Source organism: Hyla sarda, chromosome 1, assembly GCF_029499605.1.
Source record: "Hyla sarda isolate aHylSar1 chromosome 1, aHylSar1.hap1, whole genome shotgun sequence".
NCBI lineage: Eukaryota > Metazoa > Chordata > Amphibia > Anura > Hylidae > Hyla > Hyla sarda.
The window spans coordinates 125,569,769-125,592,611 of NC_079189.1; the positions used below are offsets into that span (position 1 = coordinate 125,569,769).

The 22,843-nt window shown below is 42.7% G+C and overlaps 1 protein-coding gene across 4 annotated transcripts in view; it reads left to right on the plus strand.

Annotated features, from left to right (window-relative positions):
- The first annotated feature begins 1,401 nt into the window (after positions 1-1,401).
- Positions 1,402-22,843, plus strand: part of NEK1 (NIMA related kinase 1) — a 145,371-nt gene continuing 123,929 nt past the window's right edge. For all 4 annotated transcript variants that reach the window (XM_056560925.1, XM_056560943.1, XM_056560935.1 and 1 more), the window contains exons 1-6: positions 1,402-1,654; positions 15,771-15,867; positions 19,799-19,896; positions 21,098-21,181; positions 21,273-21,340; positions 21,432-21,518. In XM_056560925.1, coding sequence (XP_056416900.1) covers positions 1,538-1,654; positions 15,771-15,867; positions 19,799-19,896; positions 21,098-21,181; positions 21,273-21,340; positions 21,432-21,518 — 551 coding nt within the window. In that variant the 5' untranslated portion in view covers positions 1,402-1,537. The remainder of the gene's footprint in view (positions 1,655-15,770; positions 15,868-19,798; positions 19,897-21,097; positions 21,182-21,272; positions 21,341-21,431; positions 21,519-22,843) is intronic.

Here is a 22,843-nt window from a genome sequence, read left to right on the forward strand (position 1 = left end):
CCTTTCTAGTACACATGGCCGTGAGGAGCGCTGCAGGGCTTTGCTGTGGATTTTGCACATTTTCGCAGCGAAACAATCTTCACCCCCCCCTTACTTTTTCCTGCGCACCAGTCAAGCACAATCTCAATAGCAAAGTCCCATACACTTTTGTGCGCAATGATGATCGCAACATGCGAAAATTTTGGACAGTCCATATAACACATTTCTTGATAGGGGGAGTACTATTGCTTTAGTCAGGGTAGCAAAGTTCCTTAAGGCACACACCCGAATCCTGTTCGTGATGCCAAAAGAGTTGTGGTGCCGATGTGGAAGGATGCAATGGGGTGTTGCAGAGTGGTAGTGTAGGGTATTGGTATTAACCCTATGTTGCATTAAAAAATGCCATCACCGGGGTCTCAGAGAAAGATATGGCAATTACAACATTAGGTCAACTTGGCCAGATATTTATATAGAGGGTATTCAAACTGGTACAATACATGTAAATGCAAATACAATGTGCATAGTCAAAATATAAAGTGCCAAGTGCATCTAATGCAAAATATATAGAACAGTAGTTTGCATTAGATGCACTTGGCACTGTATATGTGGACTAAGCACATTGCACTTGTGTTTCCTTGTCCGTTTGTACACCCTGTATATAAATATCTGCTGACCACTGATGCAGGCCTCATTCATTATGCAGTTCCCGACAGTGGTCTGAGGTATTAAAGGGGTTCTCCGGTGGAAAACAAATGTTTTCAAATCAACTGATGCCAGAAAGTTATACAGCTTTGTAAATTACTTCTATTTAAAAATCTTAACTCTTCCAGTACTTATCAGCAGAGGAAGTTGTGTAGTTCTTTCTGACCATAGTGCTCTCTGCTGCCACTCCTGTCTGTGTCAGTAACATTCCAAAGGAGAGGGACAGATGTGTCAGCAGAGAGCACTGTGGTCTGACTGGAAAGAACCACACAACTTTCTCTGTAGTATACAGCAGCTGATAAGCACTGGAAAGTTTAAGATTCTCAAATAGAAGTAATTTACAAATTTGTAGAACTTCCTGGCACCAGTTGATTTTCAAACATTTGTTTTCAACCGGAGTACCCCTTTAACAGGTTGTCTCCTAAAAAAAACATTCAAAGCCATCCTATAGAAATAGCCTAACACTACACTGGTCTGGTCCCTATACAGCACACAATAAAATATTAGTAACACTGTGAAAACGTGGCATGGTATCCATGACAACCGTAGAAAATATTTGTCACTTTATTCTACGCGGTCCAAGGCATAATGCAGAGCTTGGTGTTGTGATGTTGCCAGTGAAAGACATGGCCGCCAGCAGTCAGCCCTATAGAATAAGGCAGCGGACACTTTGCCAGTACAAGGAGGGTCGGACGGCGCCGCGCTTTCAGTGACGTCACATGTGCGACGCACGCTGTCTTCTCGCTGCCCAGCAACCGTTAACATCACAGCTCGGGCCGGGGCGATAGTGTGCGCTGCATTCCTGGATCCTACGCACAACTGCGCCTAGCCCGTCATGCCGTAGAGACAGGGCACTATGAACAAGTACGTGAGAGTGAGCAAGATCGGCGAGGGCTCCTTTGGTAAGGCCGTGCTGGTGAAATCAAAGGAAGATGGCAAACAGTATGTCATCAAGGAGATCGGCATCTCTAAGGTGGGTGCCGGCTGCTGCTGGATCATCACACGGGGTATTACTGATCACACAGGCCACACCCATCACTTCCATATGTATGTATAGTTAATGTCATGGCTGGGTATAGTCACCATCATAGCACACCTACACTGTATTATAGTGATGGGCTATGGCAGGGTGTGTTCTCCTGTGTACACGTCTGTATGTATGTATATATAGATCATGTCATGGCTGGGTATAGTCACTATCATAGCACACCTACACTGTATTATAGTGATGGGCTATGGCAGGGTGTGTTCTCCTGTGTACACGTCTGTATGTATATATAGATCATGTCATGGCTGGGTATAGTCACCATCATAGCACACCTACACTGTATTATAGTGATGGGCTATGGCACGGTGTGTTCTCCTGTGTACACGTCTGTATGTATAGATCATGTCATGGCTGGATATAGTCACCATCATAGCACACCTACACTGTATTATAGTGATGGGCTATGGCAGGGTGTGTTCTCCTGTGTACACGTCTGTATGTATATATAGATCATGTCATGGCTGGATATAGTCACCATCATAGCACACCTACACTGTATTATAGTGATGGGCTATGGCAGGGTGTGTTCTCCTGTGTACACGTCTGTATGTATATATAGATCATGTCATGGCTGGGTATAGTCACCATCATAGCACACCAACACTGTATTATAGTGATGGGCTATGGCAGGGTGTGTTCTCCTGTGTACACGTCTGTATGTATATATAGATCATGTCATGGCTGGGTATAGTCACCATCATAGCACACCAACACTGTATTATAGTGATGGGCTATGGCAGGGTGTGTTCTCCTGTGTACACGTCTGTATGTATATATAGATCATGTCATGGCTGGGTATAGTCACCATCATAGCACACCTACACTGTATTATAGTGATGGGCTATGGCAGGGTGTGTTCTCCTGTGTACACGTCTGTATGTATATATAGATCATGTCATGGCTGGGTATAGTCACTATCATAGCACACCTACACTGTATTATAGTGATGGGCTATGGCAGGGTGTGTTCTCCTGTGTACACGTCTGTATGTATATATAGATCATGTCATGGCTGGGTATAGTCACCATCATAGCACACCTACACTGTATTATAGTGATGTGCTATGGCAGGGTGTGTTCTCCTGTGTACACGTCTGTATGTATATATAGATCATGTCATGGCTGGGTATAGTCACCATCATAGCACACCTACACTGTATTATAGTGATGGGCTATGGCAGGGTGTGTTCTCCTGTGTACACGTCTGTATGTATATATAGATCATGTCATGGCTGGGTATAGTCACCATCATAGCACACCTACACTGTATTATAGTGATGGGCTATGGCAGGGTGTGTTCTCCTGTGTACACGTCTGTATGTATATATAGATCATGTCATGGCTGGGTATAGTCACCATCATAGCACACCTACACTGTATTATAGTGATGGGCTATGGCACGGTGTGTTCTCCTGTGTACACGTCTGTATGTATATATAGATCATGTCATGGCTGGGTATAGTCACCATCATAGCACACCTACACTGTATTATAGTGATGGGCTATGGCACGGTGTGTTCTCCTGTGTACACGTCTGTATGTATATATAGATCATGTCATGGCTGGGTATAGTCACCATCATAGCACACCTACACTGTATTATAGTGATGGGCTATGGCAGGGTGTGTTCTCCTGTGTACACGTCTGTATGTATATATAGATCATGTCATGGCTGGGTATAGTCACCATCATAGCACACCTACACTGTATTATAGTGATGGGCTATGGCAGGGTGTGTTCTCCTGTGTACACGTCTGTATGTATAGATCATGTTATGGCTGGGTATAGTCACCATCATAGCACACCTACACTGTATTATAGTGATGGGCTATGGCAGGGTGTGTTCTCCTGTGTACACGTCTGTATGTATATATAGATCATGTCATGGCTGGGTATAGTCACCATCATAGCACACCTACACTGTATTATAGTGATGGGCTATGGCAGGGTGTGTTCTCCTGTGTACACGTCTGTATGTATAGATCATGTCATGGCTGGGTATAGTCACCATCATAGCACACCTACACTGTATTATAGTGATGGGCTATGGCAGGGTGTGTTCTCCTGTCTACACGTCTGTATGTATATATAGATCATGTCATGGCTGGGTATAGTCACCATCATAGCACACCTACACTGTATTATAGTGATGGGCTATGGCAGGGTGTGTTCTCCTGTGTACACGTCTGTATGTATATATAGATCATGTCATGGCTGGGTATAGTCACCATCATAGCACACCTACACTCTATTATAGTGATGGGCTATGGCAGGGTGTGTTCTCCTGTGTACACATCTGTATGTATGTATGTATAGATCATGTCATGGCTGGGTATAGTCACCATCATAGCACACCTACACTCTATTATAGTGATGGGCTATGGCAGGGTGTGTTCTCCTGTGTACACATCTGTATGTATGTATGTATAGATCATGTCATGGCTGGGTATAGTCACCATCATAGCACACCTACACTGTATTATAGTGATGGGCTATGGCAGGGTGTGTTCTCCTGTGTACACGTCTGTATGTATAGATCATGTCATGGCTGGGTATAGTCACCATCATAGCACACCTACACTGTATTATAGTGATGGGCTATGGCAGGGTGTGTTCTCCTGTGTACACGTCTGTATGTATATATAGATCATGTTATGGCTGGGTATAGTCACCATCATAGCACACCTACACTGTATTATAGTGATGGGCTATGGCAGGGTGTGTGGTCCTGTGTACACGTCTGTATGTATATATAGATCATGTCATGGCTGGGTATAGTCCCCATCATAGCACACCTACACTGTATTATAGTGATGTGCTATGGCAGGGTGTGTTCTCCTGTGTACACGTCTGTATGTATGTATAGATCATGTCATGGCTGGGTATAGTCACTATCATAGCACACCTACACTGTATTATAGTGATGGGCTATGGCAGGGTGTGTTCTCCTGTGTACACGTCTGTATGTATAGATCATGTCATGGCTGGATATAGTCACCATCATAGCACACCTACACTGTATTATAGTGATGGGCTATGGCAGGGTGTGTTCTCCTGTGTACACGTCTGTATGTATAGATCATGTCATGGCTGGGTATAGTCACCATCATAGCACACCTACACTGTATTATAGTGATGGGCTATGGCAGGGTGTGTTCTCCTGTGTACACGTCTGTATGTATATATAGATCATGTCATGGCTGGGTATAGTCACCATCATAGCACACCTACACTGTATTATAGTGATGGGCTAGGGCAGGGTGTGTTCTCCTGTCTACACGTCTAGCTGGAGGCTGGCTCTCCCGGATCTCAAGGCTGCACCCTGTGGCCATAGTGATGGGGGGTGTATTTATCATTCGGATTAGTACAGTCATGGTTTGTGATTGACATCTGAGATGGTAACCCATCATCTACTGGGAAGGACACGTAAGGTGTCAGATTGTCACTCAAGGTTGTTTAGTGAAGTAAATAAACCTTAGTCTTCCGGGTAGGGTGCTGGTGGTTCCTCGTTTTAGATATTTGGGAGTGGAGGTTACTCCGTCCTTGTTAGACTATATGCCCCTTAACTTGGAGCCACTATTGCGCTCCACCGTGGAGCGACTGCTCGCATGGTCCTCCCTCTCCCTAGCAGGCAGGATCAATATCTTGAAAATGAGTTACCTTCCTAAATTTCTCTATTTATTTCACCTGTCCCCTGTCATTCCCCCAAGAGGTGTTTTAATGCGCTATGCAGTGTTCTGGGATCCTTCTATTGGCAGGGAAAGACTCCCAGACTCGGTCGGGCCCTTCTCCAGGCCCCCAAGCGGCGTGGTGGCTTAGCTGCCCCTGATGTGTATAACTATTTTCTTGCCTCCCAGTTGGTCTAAGCAGTGTGGTGGATCGACCTGGTTTTGTCGAACTCGGCAACAGCCCTGGCTGGTGCGCTTATGGGATCATATGAAGCTCTGACCAATACACTCTACAGGTAGCACTCTGGCTCCTCCTTCCCTACCCCTCTGTCCACTGTGGCTAAGGTTTGGTCACTGGTGTCGAGTAAATTTCCGCTGCCTCTGGTATCTCCTAGGGCACCCTTGTGGGGGAACGTTCATTTGTCCAACCTGCATGGGTTACAGGAGGCCGGTTTTTGGGGTGCCGGGAAGTAAGTATGTATGGATGCGTGTCTGGTTGTGTGTCTGTGTTGGATTCCTCTCGGGGCCTTGGAGTAGCCTTCTTTGTTCCTTGCAGACCCTTATGGTATGCCCTATCATCTTATTGTTGATTATTGTGGCTTCATGGGACCTCTGGGAGGTACTGCTCTCTCTGTTTATGTCATCTTGCCAGGATGACTATGTCTGTTATCTTTATATGCAAAACTTAAATAAATACTTAAAAAAAAAAAAAAAAAAAAGTATATAAACTTAGAAGGACTGAAAATATTCAGGTAGGAAACTAAAAAAAGTCACTGTCATTTGTGATATCATCAAATAATTTATTTGCTTGGTTCTCTATGATCCATCTTTAAGACCTATCTTTTGTCCGTATTAACATAGTCCTATTAGTGTATATGGAGATCATAGACACAACAGGCAGCTGCTCTGTAAGAATGGCGCTTATTCATGTGGATGCCTTTTACTACGATGATCCCTCACCTTGCAATACTAACTTGTTCCGAGACAACCATTGTCATTTGAAAATAGTGTAACTTAGCACCCCAGAATTTTTTAAGTTTCCCATGGTGGCAAAAAAGAAGTCACTCACCTGCTGTTCCAATGCTCCTGGTCCGAGGTAGGACTGCGCTGCTTCCTCTGCTGGAGCTGTGACCTGCCTCAGACAGTCATTGGATGAATGATACATCCGAGGAAGTGGTGAGCAGGGGGACCAGCACCATCAAAATGGAAGTTGCAGAGGATCAAGTTGTGAGTGTACTTTTTTTGTATTTTGAAACCGTTTAATATAAAAATGCATTGTCAGTATGACCCTTTTTAGGCTAAAATTCCATGGTGAACTAATTAGTCATAGTTGCTGATCCTCCAAAATGAGGTCCCAGTTGAGGAAGATGAAAGAGTAAGGGGTGTTGTATGGTGATTGTGGCAGAATATCAGACTTTATGATATTGAATTATGTTACGTGCTGTCAGCCATAACAATAAAACCACTTTGAAGTGTTGTGAACAACATTTATTGTCTTATGACTGTGGAATGTGTCAGGTGCTAGGATATATTAGGCAGTAAGTATACAAACAGTAGTTACATTTGCTGGGTTTGAAGAAAGAGGAATAGGTAAGCGAGGGATCTAAGAGAGAAATTGTGCTCGGGGACCTATTAAAAGTGGTTCATGGAAGTACAAATAGGGAACCAGCAACAGGGTTATGGACAGCTAAAGCTCACTGATACATTGTTGGCAAGAAAGACTATCAGACTGTTGGTAGAATGGTGTCACAACCCATTAACCCTCCCCCCCCCCCCCATCTCAAAATTATCCTTTTATCCCTTTATCCCTTATCCTTCGGATGGGGGTAAGTTTTTCCCCATGATATAAAAAGTACAAGTTATCACGCCAAAAAAAAAAAAGAAGAAATGTTTGGGCATTAAGCTTAAAAGGCTTGCCAGGGGAAGGGGTTAATAAAAGGAGGAAAATGATCACTGTTACTGGCCAAATGCCAAATACTGGAGCCAATTTTACCAGATGTAGACAGGGACTCTTCAAAAAGTCATGCTGGCAAGCAAACCGACCCAAACAGGCAGGTGTCATAGGGTGTAATAATACACATACAGCAATAAGTTGCACTTTTGCAGCATGCCGTATAGCAGAAACTTAGAGTACCTCTCATGATCTTGTTAAATTTTATAATCCTCCCAGTTCACTGCCCCCATCATGATAAACCACCCCCTGCCTTTATTTTTATTGTTTTTTTTTTTTAGTTTTCTACCTTGATGTTGCTCTGTATATTCTGCTCAGTCTCAGTCAGATTCACAGACTGGGAAGGGGCATTCCGCAGCAGGAGTGAAATCATCTGAAGCCAAACAGGGGATAACTTCCTCCCTCACTCTACTACACACAGCCCATGGCAGTTCATTGTGAGAGATGAGCTATGATTGGCTAAGGCTGCACACACCCACCTCAGCATTAAAACAACCTTACCATCTGGTTCTTTACATAAACATTTCTGAGTTTGTCACCCAAGTCTTTTTGTTGCAGGTTATCAGTATCCAACATACCACAGACTAACTGATCTTCTTCAGACCATCTCAGCTCTGCTGCTCTTTAGCAGTGCTTACACACCTGTGAGATCAGGTTCAGGACTCTAACACACAAACCAGAACTAGAGTATGAGGGACTTAATTTCCAAAACCTTCAGTCACCCCCAAAACCTAGATCCAAACTCCAGTCTTATGTCACTGAGGTATGAAGGCATTCCATCTTTACAGCTACTTGCTTGTGCAGTATATAAGGAGAACAATTTCATCACCATACATATACACTGCTCAAAAAAATAAAGGGAACACTTGTAACTTCAAGTCAATCACACTTCTGTGAAATCACACTGTCCACTCAGGAAGCAACACTCATTGACAATTAATTTCACATGCTGATGTGCAAATGGAACAGACAACAGGTGGAAATTATAGGCAATTAGCAAGACACCCCCAATAAAGGAGTGTTTCTGCAGGTGGTGACCACAGACCACTTCTCAGTTCCTATGCTTCCTGGCTGATGTTTTGGTCACTTTTGAATGCTGGCGGTGCTTTCACTCTAGTGGTAGCATGAGACGGAGTCTACAACCCACACAAGTGGCTCAGGTAGTGCAGCTCATCCAGGATGGCACATCAATGCGAGCTGTGGCAAGAAGGTCTGCTGTGTCTCAGTGTAGTGTCCAGAGCATGGAGGCGCTACCAGAAGACAGGCCAGTACATCAGGAGAGGTGGAGGAGGCCGTAGGAGGGCAACAACCCAGCAGCAAGATCGCTACCTCCGCCTTTGTGCAAGGAGGAGCATTGCCAGAGCCCTGCAAAATGACCTCCAGCAGGACACATATGTGCATGTAATGCAGAAAAAGGAAAAAAAAGTAGTCTGGCACTACACACATTACATTAGTTCAGAAGGGAAGGGAGGAAGACAGACATCGGCTCCAGAGGAGCTGACTGAGTGCAACGGGCCGTTTCACAGTAACAACTGCTTGATCACGCTGCTCAGTTAGGGAATGCCGCCGACTTATATATATATATATATATATATATATATATATATATATATATATATAATATTTATGCAGGGCACTGTGGTTTAGGTGGGAGAAATGGGATACCTGCAGAAAAGGTGTAGGTGATGTACCACACAACTGTACATACAGGTGTGCTAGGAGGTGGGGCTATGACAAATGCCGGGACCTTACAATCATGCACAGCTTAGTAGTAAATGCGTGTCAATACAATGGTAAAAGATGAATGAAGAGGGGGCGGAGCTACTACTGCATGACGCTTGCTGGGACCTGATAATATATTGGTCAGTGACGGCTGGAATTGTGTGCGTGTGCAGGTAAAAGGTATAGTGGGACTAGGATGAGGCAATCGAGTGGGACAGCAGTAGGTATAAGGAGAGACAGCCTGTTGTGTTTATAAATAATATACATTAGATGCATCAAACGGTGGAAAGAAAACAAAGTGAGATGAGACAATTTATCGTGAGTGACAAACGAAAAGGAGAAAATATCACATAATGGTTATACTGAGCCAGAGGAAAGCATTTAGTTTGTTTCTTTCGTTTAGTCCAAGGCCTTCTGTAGCATTCAGTTGGGATATCCATATAGCTTCTTTTTGTCTGAGAAGTTGCCGGGAGCTTGTGACGTCATAGCCCGCTCCTCCTCCACAGCTGTCACACCCCCTCCCATAGACTTGCATTGAGGGGGATGGGCGTGATGTCATGAGGGGGCAGGGCTATTACCTCATGAGCTCCCTGCGCCCGTTCTAAGCATTCGGAACATCTTGTTCCAAACGCTGAGCAGCGGAGTACCTCTTTAATCCCGGGTAGAGATTTGGAAATTCTTTGTATTCCGAAAAAGTATAGGGCCTGCGGCCATGGGCTGTTCTTATATGGTCTGCTAATTTAGGTACTCCAGTGCCCATACGGGAGAGTCTTAGATGCTCCCGAAATCTTTCTATGAGAGGGTGAATTGTGGAACCTATATAAAAGAGTCCACACGGACAGGGGATCGCATAGACCACGAAGCCTGTCCTGCAGGTTACAAATGATGCTTGTACCACTGAGTAAGTTATTCTTGCCTGTTTTGCAATGTATGCAGAAGTACCAGTGTCCGCATTTGAAGTTACCTTTGGGAATGGTTGAGGAGAGCCAGTTATTCTTTTGTGGGGTGGAAGAGAATGTACTTCTGACAAGGTGGTCTTTTATAGTTTTATTCTTTTTTAAGCAATTAGAGGTTTATTCGTTCCAATATCTTTTAAGTCTAGGTCATCTTCAATGAAATATCACAACAAATGCCCCACAGGGGGTACTAGGGTCATAAGTATTTCACAACAATTTTAGGGGAAACCCCTAAGGGGAACCCTTAAACTAAGTACCTCCTATTAAAATATAACTTTTATTTATCCTATTAAAATATTTAAAGTGTACAATATAAGAGTGAAAATGTGATTAATTCTTATGGTATAGTCTACACCACCAATAATTTAAAAACACAGCCTCAGAGCAGCTCCCTTTGGTTGACGTTATATATGCTGTATACTGCGATCAGTGATAGAATAGTTTGATAGTGATCACTATTTGTTTTATATAATGATCCGCTTAAAGGGAGTTGATTAAGGCTGCTAGTTAAAAGACCCAAACATTAGCCAGCGCCTCCAAAGTTTCGCTGGCACCCTTCCTTCATTAGGAAGGGCTGGTGGCTAATTGCAATTTTCTGACCCCTGTAGCTTTTTTAAAATAAAATTTGCATACCAGGCTATATGGGGCTAATTTTTGCGCCATAATCTGTGTTTTGTTTCGGTACAGTTTTGGTATTGATCTGACTTATTAATTGTTTTTAACTTTTTTCTGTGATACTATAAAAATTGCAATTCTGTGTTTTTTATTTTTATTTTTTTACATTTACGTAATTTACTGTACGGGACACAATGTTAAATTTTAATAGTTTGTACAATTACTCACGCAGCAATACCAAATATGTTTATTTTTTATTGTTTACATGTTTTTATATAGGAAAAGGGCATGATTTGAACTTTTAATATTGAAGGGGTTAATGTGTGTCTTTTAAACTTAAACATTTTTTTTTTTTTTTTACACTTTATTAGTCCCTTAGGGTCTCATACAGATCAATAGAGTTCTATTGAACTCCATTGTTTTGTGTTCTCTGCGATCGATTGATAGAGCCTAATACAGCCAGGCTCTATCAATGACAGAGCCACGGACACCATGGAAGCAGAGGTAAGCCCTCCGGCTACCTCTATAGTGGATCCCCACCCCCGCGAATGCACTGCGGGAGGGCAATCCACCCCACTAGCCCACCAGGGAGCATTCACATGTCTCTTTATATGCCCCTTGCCAGTTTGACAGTGGCGATCTGAAGGGTTAATAGCCAGCCGCGATGATCAGGATCGCTGCATGCTGGCTATTAGCGGCCACCCCAACTACTGAAATCAGCTGGGGGCTGCAGAGTATGGAGTGGGCTGGAGTTGGGAGCACGCTCCATACTCCCCTGTTAGTGCCGCCGTGCTTGTCGGGGGCTTTGACTAATAGTTGACTAATAGGGTAAAGCTTCCTTTTTGTGTGCTTTGGATGGAAGCTATCATGATTCAGGTACAAAAGTGGAGACATAGGTTTCCTGAAGCTTTTTGTATGTAATTGGTTGTTTTGGAGAGAGATGCATACATCCAGAAATGGGATTTCATTTATGTTAAAAGTCGATGTTGTTGTTAATCAATGAACATGTTGAAGGTTTCTTGTGACCTGTCCCAGATGACGAATATATAGTCCACATATCTTCTATAGCATTTTATGTGCTTAACAAACTTGTTGTTGGGCGAATATACGTACTCTGCCTCCAGCAAATCAAATACAGGTTAGCAAAGGTACAGGAGACAGGTGTCCCGATAGCTGTAGCTGTGCATTGTGTGTTCCATACATTGTTGAATTGGAAGAAATAGTTTGACAGTACAAATGCTAGGGCATTAGTTACAAAATTGCAATATGGTAGAGTTTTACCTGCCGCATGCAGGAATTAATAGTTTCCACTCCTTGCTCCTGTGGCATCTTAGTGTATAGAGATTCCACGTCGATAGTGCCCAAACCATAAAATTCTTCCAATTGAAGGTCCTGTAATAGCATAATGAATGAGTCGGTTTCCTTCAAGTACGAAGGGACATCAGTGAGTAGTGGACGTAGTAACCAATGTGTGAATTGAGAGAGAAATTCCGTCACCCAACCATTTCCTGAAATTATCGGGCGCCCTGGGGGTTGTTTCAGGGACTTATGAACTTTTGGTAAGTAATACCATTGCGGTTTTCGGGGGTTGTGTGGGAGTAATGTCCTAAGGTTGAAAAATGCTTTCTGGGTCGGGTCTTGTGAAACCCTAATGTAAGTCCTTTCATCCTGTAATTGCCTGAGCGCCTCTGTTTGATACTGTTCGGCGAAAAGGATAACTGCTTTATTGCCTTTGTCCGCCTTTTTAATCACGATATCTGAGCGCTTTTTCAGCCATTGTAATGCTCTTTTTTCTTAGACCGGTTTTGACTGAGTGCAGGATAGATGAGTCTCTGGATACTGCATTTTGGAACTTGTCCAGGTTGCGTCCCCTCTGTACCATAGGGCAAAAGGTGGATTTTTTTCCGCCTTTAAATTCTTCTATAAAGATGGTGTCTTCATTATTTTGTACATTAGGACATACTGTAAGCTTAAAAGTAAAGCTAAATCTGAGGTCTCTGAAGGATTGGATGACAAGTGCACACTAAATCCTAATGTGCCAACGACAGCTGGAATTTCTCCTTCTTTCCTTATTTGTGGTTGAGACTCTTTGGGGGAGATTTATCAAAGGATTTAGGCTGGTTTTTCCTGTCTAAATTTGTCGCACAGAAAGTCGCAGTCTAAATATGTGCGACTTTTCTGCGACTTTTGCTCTAGAGGATTTTTAGAACATCATGCATGCAAGTCTATTTTAGACGGAAATGCATTGGTGCTGAATTTATCAAGTGCGACTTTTGTGCGACAAGTCGCATCTGCCCAAAATACGCTGAAATGTCAGACCATGTTGGAGCAGGTCTAAATGCAGTTTAAGCTGTAGACCCTGAAGTCTGAGCACAGAATTTATCAAGGGCTGTGAGACCTATGATACATTAGGAGCACAATAGACAGGAGACTACCACATACGCTGGTCTAGAAGCATACCCAGAATAGACTAGATTAGTAAATGTCCCCCTTTGTTCTTGAAAAATTTGTGCAAATTCATTTTCCGAATACCTTTTGTGAAGATCTATTTCAAACTGTGTCCGGTTAAAGGGTTCAAAAATACAATAGAGATACAGTCGTCTGTTAATGTGATGCCTGATAGATTAATTACAGTGTTATCTGTTATTCTCTCCACGTCACTGTCTGCCTTTTCGCTCCCTAGCGAATTTCTCTTTCTTTTTCCTTTTTCTCTTACTCCTCCTTGTGGCTCTCCTAAAAAGGGATTTGTGCCGGTCCTGCTGCTTGTGTTTGAGTATTGTGGGAGGTGTTTTTTAAAAAAAAACTTATTTTAGGTTTTAGATTAGGATTTTGATCGTGGTTTGTTCTTGTCGTCCGATGAGCTGGAATCTGATTCTGTGGTCCAATAGTCCTTGCTTCTTTTCTTTTTTTTCTTAGAGGTATTTCCCTTTTGGGCATTAGTGGTGGTCTTCCAAGTGGTGTTCAAAATCTAGCCGGTCTCTAAGAAATTTGTCTTTTCTTTCCTTTAGGTCTTTTTGTAGAGCAAATAATGTCATCTATTTTACTCAATAGTAATGTGAAGTCTGATGCCAATAATCTTGTCTCGAGTTCTACTTTTATTTTAGCTAGTTCTGTGGAGATTTTTTCGTTTTTTTTTAGAACTAATTTCATTATGTTGATGGAATGGTGAAGATGAAGCATGTCCCATTTTGCTTTAAAGGGGTTATCCAGGAAAAAACTATTTTTTATATATATCAACTGGCTCCAGAAAGATAAACAGATTTGTAAATTACTTCTATTAAAAAATCTTAATCCTTTCAGTACTTATGAGCTGCTGAAGTTGAGTTGTTCTTTTTTGTCTAAGTGCTCTCTGATGACACGTGTCTCGGGAACTGTCCAGAGTAGAAGCAAATCCCCATAGCAAACCTCTTCTAAACTGGGTGGTTCCCGAGACAAGCAGAGATGTCAGCAGAGAGCACTGTTGCCAGACCGAAAAGAACAACTCAACTTTCTGGAGCCAGTTGATATATGTATATAAAGAAGTTTTTTCCTGGAATACCCCTTTAAAATCCTCATTGTCACTAAATAGGGAGAGTTCTTTGTATACTCTTAATCCTCTTGGCACTCTTTTTTTGAATATGTATGATTTGAGGGATTTTATTGTCCAAAATGTCCTAGTTTCTTATTCAGAGAGACATTGTAGTTTGAATTCCAGGTTGCACAAATGTGCATGTGTCCACTCAAATGGTCAGAAACAGACTCTATGAGGGCCTGACATCCATAGCTTGGGGTTTTGTTTACAGCCCAACACCATGCAGGACGTTTGGCATTTGCCAGAGAACACCAAGATAGACAAATTCGCCACTGGCGCCCTGTTCTCTTCACAGATAAAAGCAGGTTCCCACTGAGCACGTGACAGACGTGACAGAGTCTGGAGATGCCGTGGAGCATGTTCTGCTGCCTGCAACATCCACCAGCATAACTGATTTGGCGGTGGGTCAGTAATGGTGTGGGGTGGCATTTCTTTGGGGGGGGGGGGGGGGGGTCACACAGCCCTCCATGTGCTTGCCAGAGGTAGCCTGACTGCCATTAGGTACCGAGATGAGATCCTCAGACCCCTTGTGAGACCATATGCTGGTGCGGTTGGCCCTGGGTTCCTCCTAATGCAAGACTATGCTAGACCTCATGTGGCTGGAGTGTGTCAGCATTTCCTGCAAGAGGAAGGCATTGATGCTATGGACTAGGGATTGACCGATATCGTTTTTTTTTTTTTTTTTTTACCAATAATGAGTGTCCTTTCAGACCAATAGCCGATAACTTATACCGGAATATCATATTAGTTGATATCATATAAGTTATCGGCTATTTCTCCAAGACAAAAGTATTTCATACGATTAGTTCATTCATTCAGATCTAGGATAATAATACCAGCATACCAAAAGGAATATTATCACCATACTTCTTACCATCATACTGTTACTGACCACATCCAGTGAGACCAATAATGCTGGTGTAAAAGGGACAATAAACACTGCTTGCACTGGAATTCATGCCCAGGACATCCAGAATTCTGCCACCTGTTGGGTGGTGTGTAGTTTAATGCCTGACCTGTCAGTCGGCCCGGAACAATTGGTGAGTTTTCCAATTGTACAGGTAGTACTTTTTCTTTGAAATCTTTGGCCGCTGATGGAAATTGCAATTATATTAGTCATAACTTTTGTATGGGAACATTCTGTCAGTTTCTTTAGGATACGGTCACACACAGCACATTCGTAGCATATTTGGCATTGCGAGAAATCTGGCAGGCAGTATGTGCCGTCAGCAGACGCTCAGAGCTTTCTCTTCCACAGCCCTGTGTGTGCAGTAAGGTTTGGAGGCGGGCCACACACACCAACGTAACTGTGATGTGTTTCCCGCCTCCAAACCTTATTGCATACGCAGGGCTGCATTGGGGAAAGCTCCTCCTGTCTGCTGATAGCACAAACGCAGCGTATTTATCAATGGGTATTGCCAGCTTTACCCTCCATAAACAACATAGTACTTGACCTTGGTTTCTCAAGGCATTTTTGCACTAGTCCCTTAATCTGTTTATTGAAGTCTCCAGTTTTGATCAATTTGCTTATGTGGTGTTTTATTTTTTTCCTTTTTAAGATGTCAAACAAAGAGAGGGAAGAATCAAGGCGAGAAGTGGCTGTGCTGGCCAACATGAAGCATCCAAATATAGTCCAATACAAAGAGTCATTTGAAGGTTTGAAACGTTGTCATTGCAACAATGTGTACAATTACAGGTTTGGTCCAAAATGTTGTGTAGGCAGATGGGCATTCACTGTGTAGCTGATGCCTTAGTGTTTAACTGCTCAGCGTTTGAAACAAACTGTTCCGATCGCTGGAGTCTGCGCTGGAAGCTCGTGACGTTATAGCCCCACCCCCTCAATACAAGTCTATGGGAGGAGGCCTGACAGCCTTGCATTGAGGGGGCGGGGAGGGACATAATGAGGGGGCGGGGCTATCACGTTACGAGCTCCAGTGTTCGGACCTGTTTTGTTCCAAACACTGAGCAGCGGAGAACCCCTTTAAGAAATGTCACATGATCATCAAAAGATGTGCAATCTTTTCTACTCATTGAAGATTTATCAAAACCTGCGTGGTGCGGTTGCCCATAGCAGATTGCTTCTTGCATTTTTTTAAATTTTTTATAAAGGCCTCTAAAAAATAAAAGAAGCGATCTGATTGGTTGCTATGGGCAACTGCACCACTCTTTCTCTGCACAGGTTTTAAAGCCTCTCCCCCATGTGTTTGATACTAAAGTTTGTACACATTTACTGTATATGACTTGCATCTCACTCAGCTGTATCATTCAGTCAGCGCTCTTTCACTGGTCATTGCATGTTCTGAATCCGCCATTAGTTGTAGCCTCAGGGCTCAGCTGTGGTTGCCGAAAATGATTGTGTTAGTGAAACTGTACAGAAGCCTCATGACGGTTACATTGTGACTCAGCACGCTCTGTCCTGAAATAAGACTCTTACTTACTTTATACAGTAGTTGTTTTTAAGTACATCCATACAGTAGTCAAATATTGACATACTCCCTCCCCCCCCTCCAAACTACTTTACAGGGCCCAAAATTGGGGGGCCAACTGGATTGAATAGTTGAAAAGGGCAGCAGGCGCAGAATCCCATCCCTTAGCATCAGAGAGAGCGCCTTCTGATGTCAGTTTGGTTGTTCTGCCCTTACAACAAAATATCCTTAAAGAGTACCTGTCATTATCTTGTTAAATTTTATATTCCTCCCAGTTTATTGCCCCATCATGACAACCTGCCTTTATTTTTATAATTTTTTTGTTTTCATCCTTGATATTGCTCTGTATTTTCTGCTCAGTTTCAGTCAGATTTACAGACTGGGAAGGGGCGTTACCCAGCAGGTGTGACATCATCTGAAGGGGAGAAGCTTCTCCCTCACTCTGCTACGCACAGCCCAGAGCAGTTCAGTGTGAGATGAGCTATGATTGGATAAGGCTTCACCCCCCACCCCCCCTCAGCACTCCAGACTGCATCTCCTAATTTTGGACTTCTGCCAGGCCAGCAGGAGTCCAGTCTGAAAGAGAGAGGGGTAAATGTGCTCTGGACAAGTAGGGAGACACCTAGTGGCAGCTTTTTTTAAATTTATTTATTTTTAACCCCTTCCCGCTATAGGACGTATGCATACGTCCCAGCACCCGACACGTTCGCGCGATGGGACGTATGCACACATCATAACGATCTCCGGCACTGCCGCGGGCAGCACAGGAGATCGATGGCGGGACTCGCTGTGAATCACAGCCGGGGTCCCACCGCAGCTGCCGATCATGGCATGGCATCTATGGTGTTGACAGGGGGAGCGCTCTCCCCCTGTTCACCAATGGCGGCGCCGCGATGCGATTACGGGTCGCCGTTGGTTGTTATAGCAGCAGGAGGTCAAATCATGACCTCCTGTCTGCCTGGCTGGATCACACAGGCTATGCTGTGTGCACCTGATCGTATAACCCTGATAGTATAACCTGTAAAAAGTATAAAAAATAAAATTAAAAAGTTCTTCAATAAAAGTATTGTGTAAAAATTTTTTTTTTTAAATGCCCAATTCCCAATAAAAGCCCTATATTATCACCAAAAAAGATCAAAAACACAAATCCTATACATAATTGGTATTGCCACGTCCATAATTGGTATTGCCAATTTTGGTACAAATAAGCAGATAAAAAAGATCAAAAGGTAGCACGTATCGCATAAATGATACCAATAAAAAGTACAGCTCATCCAGCAAAAAATAAGCCCTTACTCAATGGCGTCGGACGAAAAATAAAAAAGTTACGGCTGTTGGAGAATGAATGGCAGAAAAATAATTTTGCTCAGAAAAGAAAAAAGAACATAGAAAGCTATACTATATAAAAAGGGTATTGCCATAATCGTACTGACCCACAGAATTAATATATCATCACTTTTACAGCACAGTGTACACCATAAAAATTAAAAAAAACGCCACAATGTGTCAACAAAAATGCACCACTTATATAAAGTACAATATGTCACGAAAAACCTATCTCAGAATCGCCCTGCTCAGAAAAAGCGTTCAAAAGTTATTACCATTTAAAGAGATACATGTCAAATTAAAAAAAAGAGCCTGGTCATTGAGGTAAAAAATGGGTCCGTCCTTAAGGGGTTAAACACAAAACATAGAAAACATCATTTTTTTTTTTTTTTTTTTCAAACAAAATACAAGATTTTTATTTACCATAAGGAGTGCAATAGCAAAAATTAATTTTAATGACAGTGCCCATTTTAAGTCTGCTGCATAGTTTCATTGACTGGGACTGTTCTAAGTGAAAACATATTTATTTTTCTCCATAGTTTTAATAAAGAATATCTAAAATCTTATATATTATACCCACATTATGCAGTTCCAGCTGTTTTTCTAGCTGTAAATCTGTACATACCCAATAGTGCTGTTATCATGTGGGTTGTCCGTTAGAAAAGCAAGATTGCTTTCATCCAGAAGCAGTACCATGCCTGTCCATTGGTTGTGTCTGATACTGCAGCTTAGGTTGTGTGAGGTGGCTGGGATTGAGCTTTAGTGCAAGGCAAATATTGTCTGTGTGACCATATACGTAACCCCTGAAGGACACAGCCCATTTGACCTTAAGGACACAGCCAATTTTATTTTTGAGTTTTTTCCTTTTTTTTCCTCCTCGCCTTCTAAAATCCATAACTCTGTATGTATTTCAAGCAAGAAAAATGAAGAAGAAATAGTAGCTGACACTCACCATTCAGGGGTCTTTATTGTGGATATCAGTGCACATACATGACTTTGGCGGGGGGGGGGATTTTTCACTTTTTATATTTTTTTACATTTTATTTTACACTTTTTAAGTCCTCATAGGGGACTATTAATAGCAGTCATTAAATTGCTAATACTGTTCAGTGCTATGCATAGGGCATAATACTGATCAGTATTATCGGCGATCTTCTGCTTTGGTTTGCTGGAAGGCAGATCAGTCCAGGAGACCCCGGGAGATCAGATCAGCCATTTTAAGTGCCGCAGATGCTGTGATCTGTATTGATCACAGCATCTGAGGGTTTAATGGCAGCCATCAGCGCGATCGCTGATGTCTGCCATTACCGGCGGGTCCACGGCTGCTGATGGCTGCCGGGACCCGCCGAGAATGAAGTGAACACAGCCACGCCGCTGTGCGCAATGTGACTCTATGCAGCGCTGTACATTTACAGCGCGTGTCCTTAAGGGGTTAAAGGGGATGTCCATGGAACTGAAGTTTTTAGACACTTATCCCCTTTCCACAGGAGGCCCCTAGCTATATGGGCTCCAGGCTACTTACAAATCTTTGGAGCAGAGCAGCTCCCATCTTCCTGGACAAACACAAGTGTCTGCACACTCGGCCAATTATCGGCCGCAGCAATGTCACATCTCATCTGGTGATTGGCTGAGCGGGCCGTCACTTGCATTCATCCAAGAAGGTAGGTGCCGGAGTGCGGCAAGGACACGTAAATAGCCGGGGTCCAGTACAGGAGTTTGCAGGGGATCCGAGCAGTTGGACCCCTGTGATCAGACACTTATCCCCCTATCCATGGATAGGGGGGATAAGTGTCTAAAAACTTAATTAACAAAAATAATATTCTTTCCTTCTGTAGAAAGCGGCTTCCTTTACATTGTGATGGACTATTGTGAAGGAGGAGATTTGTTTAAACGAATAAATGCCCAGAAAGGAGTTTTATTCTCAGAAGACCAGGTAAAGGACATGTGTGCTTTAATACCTAACTATTGTGTGTTACTAAGCATTTACAATATACCGCTTATTGTTCAATTGCTCTTTGATAAGATTAGATAAAAAAAATACTGTTTACTATTTTTATTGTGCATTTCTGAATTTAAAGGCAATGGTCACGTTTTTTGCACAGATTTTTCCCGGATGCAAAATGAAACAACTTACTAAATAGTCTTTATTAGAATTGTCCTACCTTTTAGCTGCTACTCAGAAAAATATGTCAGCTAGAGTTTGACAGACTTTCTGCTCTCTGTATTAGAGATAACAGCAGCAGGGGTGAAAGAAGAAGTCCAGTGCTAAGAAATGTATAACCTTTTTCTCAGGAAAGAGGATAATTGTTTGATTGCGGGGGTCTGACCCCCACGATCTCCCATACAGGGTACTGGCTCTGCACTGCTAGAGCGCATTTCTTACCCAGCAGATCAGCTGATCGAAACACGCCCCATCCATTCAGCTCTATGGGAGAGGCAGTTTGTACCAGCTGACCTACTGTATGCAAAACGCTCAGCCGGGGCCCCCATACAGGAGGTTGCAGGGGTGTCTCAGGATAAAATTCTTAGCTTTGGATTTCTTCTTTAACAGAACGGCTCAGTCAAGGAAAAAATCTTGGAGGACATAGAGGAGAGCAGATACAAGGCATTTTGCAGACGATAATCATATAGGCTGTATACAAGTATAGAGAGAAAATAGAGCTCACACAGCATGCTGAAAAACAAAATATAAGCTACAATTTTAATGAAGAACTGTGGGGAAAATGCTTTTTCCACAATAGTACAAAGCAAGAATAAAAATGCTTTTCAAAGGTGTCCATAGCCTTCATCATCATTTTAAAAAATCGATGACCATCTTTGCTATCTTGACTGAAGCACTGTACCATCTATACTGACGTAACTGCTGCGGCCATTGGTTGGCTGCTGCGTTCATCTGAGTATGGCATGTAAGAGAAGCGGCCTAGTAAAAAATGACTAACGGAGTGTCATAGAACTGACGTCATGAATGTAGCAGGGGATTTTATAGGCAAATGCATGTCTGTTTGGTATTTTTTTTTAGCAATATGCACCTTATACAGACTACAAAAAAACCTTTACATTTACCACAGAAGAAACCTATTGCTATTGCAACAATTTCTATATAGTTTCCATCTGATTTTATTTCTCTTCACTAGATCCTAGACTGGTTTGTTCAGCTCTGTTTGGCTCTGAAACATGTTCATGACCGAAAAATTCTCCATAGGGATATCAAGTCTCAGGTAGGAAGGGCATCTTAAAATCCATTGGAATGATCTCTCTTAGTATTTATTGTCTTACCTGATACTAATAAATGCTTTCTTACTATTGTAGAATATCTTTTTGACCAAAAATGGGACCATCCAGCTGGGTGATTTTGGAATAGCGAGAGTATTGAGCAGGTATTATTCTGTATTACGTTACAAAAACGCTTGAAGTAGTGAACTTTTCCTATTTTCCCCTTTCTTAATGAAGTATTTTTTTCTTATAAAGCACTGTAGAACTGGCTCGAACATGTATAGGAACACCTTATTACCTCTCTCCTGAAATATGTGAGAATCGGCCCTACAACAATAAGAGGTAAATAATATAGTTTGCTGTCTATTTCTAAATCAGCATTAGTATTGATTTCCAAGGTAATAATTCCATTACAGTGATTGCAGGGAACGAACACATCTTTTAAAGGGAGTCTTGTCAGCAGTTCTGCTCTATCAAAAGTACTGACAGCACTATACAGGGGTAAAGGAGGGAAATGAAATGATACTTGGTGTCTCAGTTGAAACTTGCATGAGCAATATAAACGTTGTTTAGTCCTCGATCCACCACTACGGGGGGGGGGGAGGGGGGACTTTTCTTTTTAGGTGGAACAGCCCCTCCTCTCGGTTAAGATTGACAGCTTTATCATTAATTCAGGAGACAACTGGTGCTGTTAATCATAGCTGAGAGGAGGGTCCAGGGAAGCGGTCAATACAAATGGAGAAGAGCCCACCCCCTGGACACTTGCCATTGCGGCAGCCAGGAGATTTAACAATGCAGTGCTTCATGTAATGTGGTGTATTGGTTGTCTTCAGTGAGGCAATAGAGCAGAGAATGGTTTTGTCCTCAGCCCCACATATGTGTATGGCACAAGGAGCTTTTACATATACTTCCATGTGACTTCAGTAAGGAAGTAACAAAAATGAGGCGACTCACCATGCAGGAGACTTCTTTATTCACACAGCGGTGACATCAAACGGGTGACAGACGGGGGATTTGGATGGAGGACGGGGTTGCCGGGACAAGTTGTTTCGTGCGCCCAGCGCACTTTCTCTAGCCGGATGTCCGGCTAGAGGAAATGCGCAGGGCGCACAAAATAACTTGTCCCGGCAACCCCATCCTCCATCCCACTCCCCCGCCTGTCACCTGTTTGATGTCACCGGTGTGTGAATTTTTGTTACTTCCTTACTGAAGTCTATTGTCTCCTGGGCAGAGCACCATTGCTACAGGCTCGTACAGTCAGTGTCCTGCTTGCTGCTTCTCTGCGTTTCTCCGGAGGCTTAGTCCCGTTAGTGCCGGCTTTATTGTCCTCTTCATTATTGCATTTTCTTCCATGTGACTGTTTCCAACTTAATGCTGCTTGTAGAACTAAACCATTGACTGCTGCATCGATAGGGTTAGCTTTCACACTCTAAATGGCCACCTCTAGTGGCTGCACATTACCTTTAAAGGGGTACTCTGGTGAAAAACATTTTATTTATTTATTTTTTTTTTTTTTAATCAACTGGTGCCAAAAAGTTAAACAGATTTGTAAATTACTTCTTCTATTAAAAAATCTTAATCCTTCCAGTAATTATTAGAGGCTGTATACTACAGAGGAAATTCTTTTCTTTTTGGATTTCTTTTCTATTTGTCCACAGTTCTCTCTG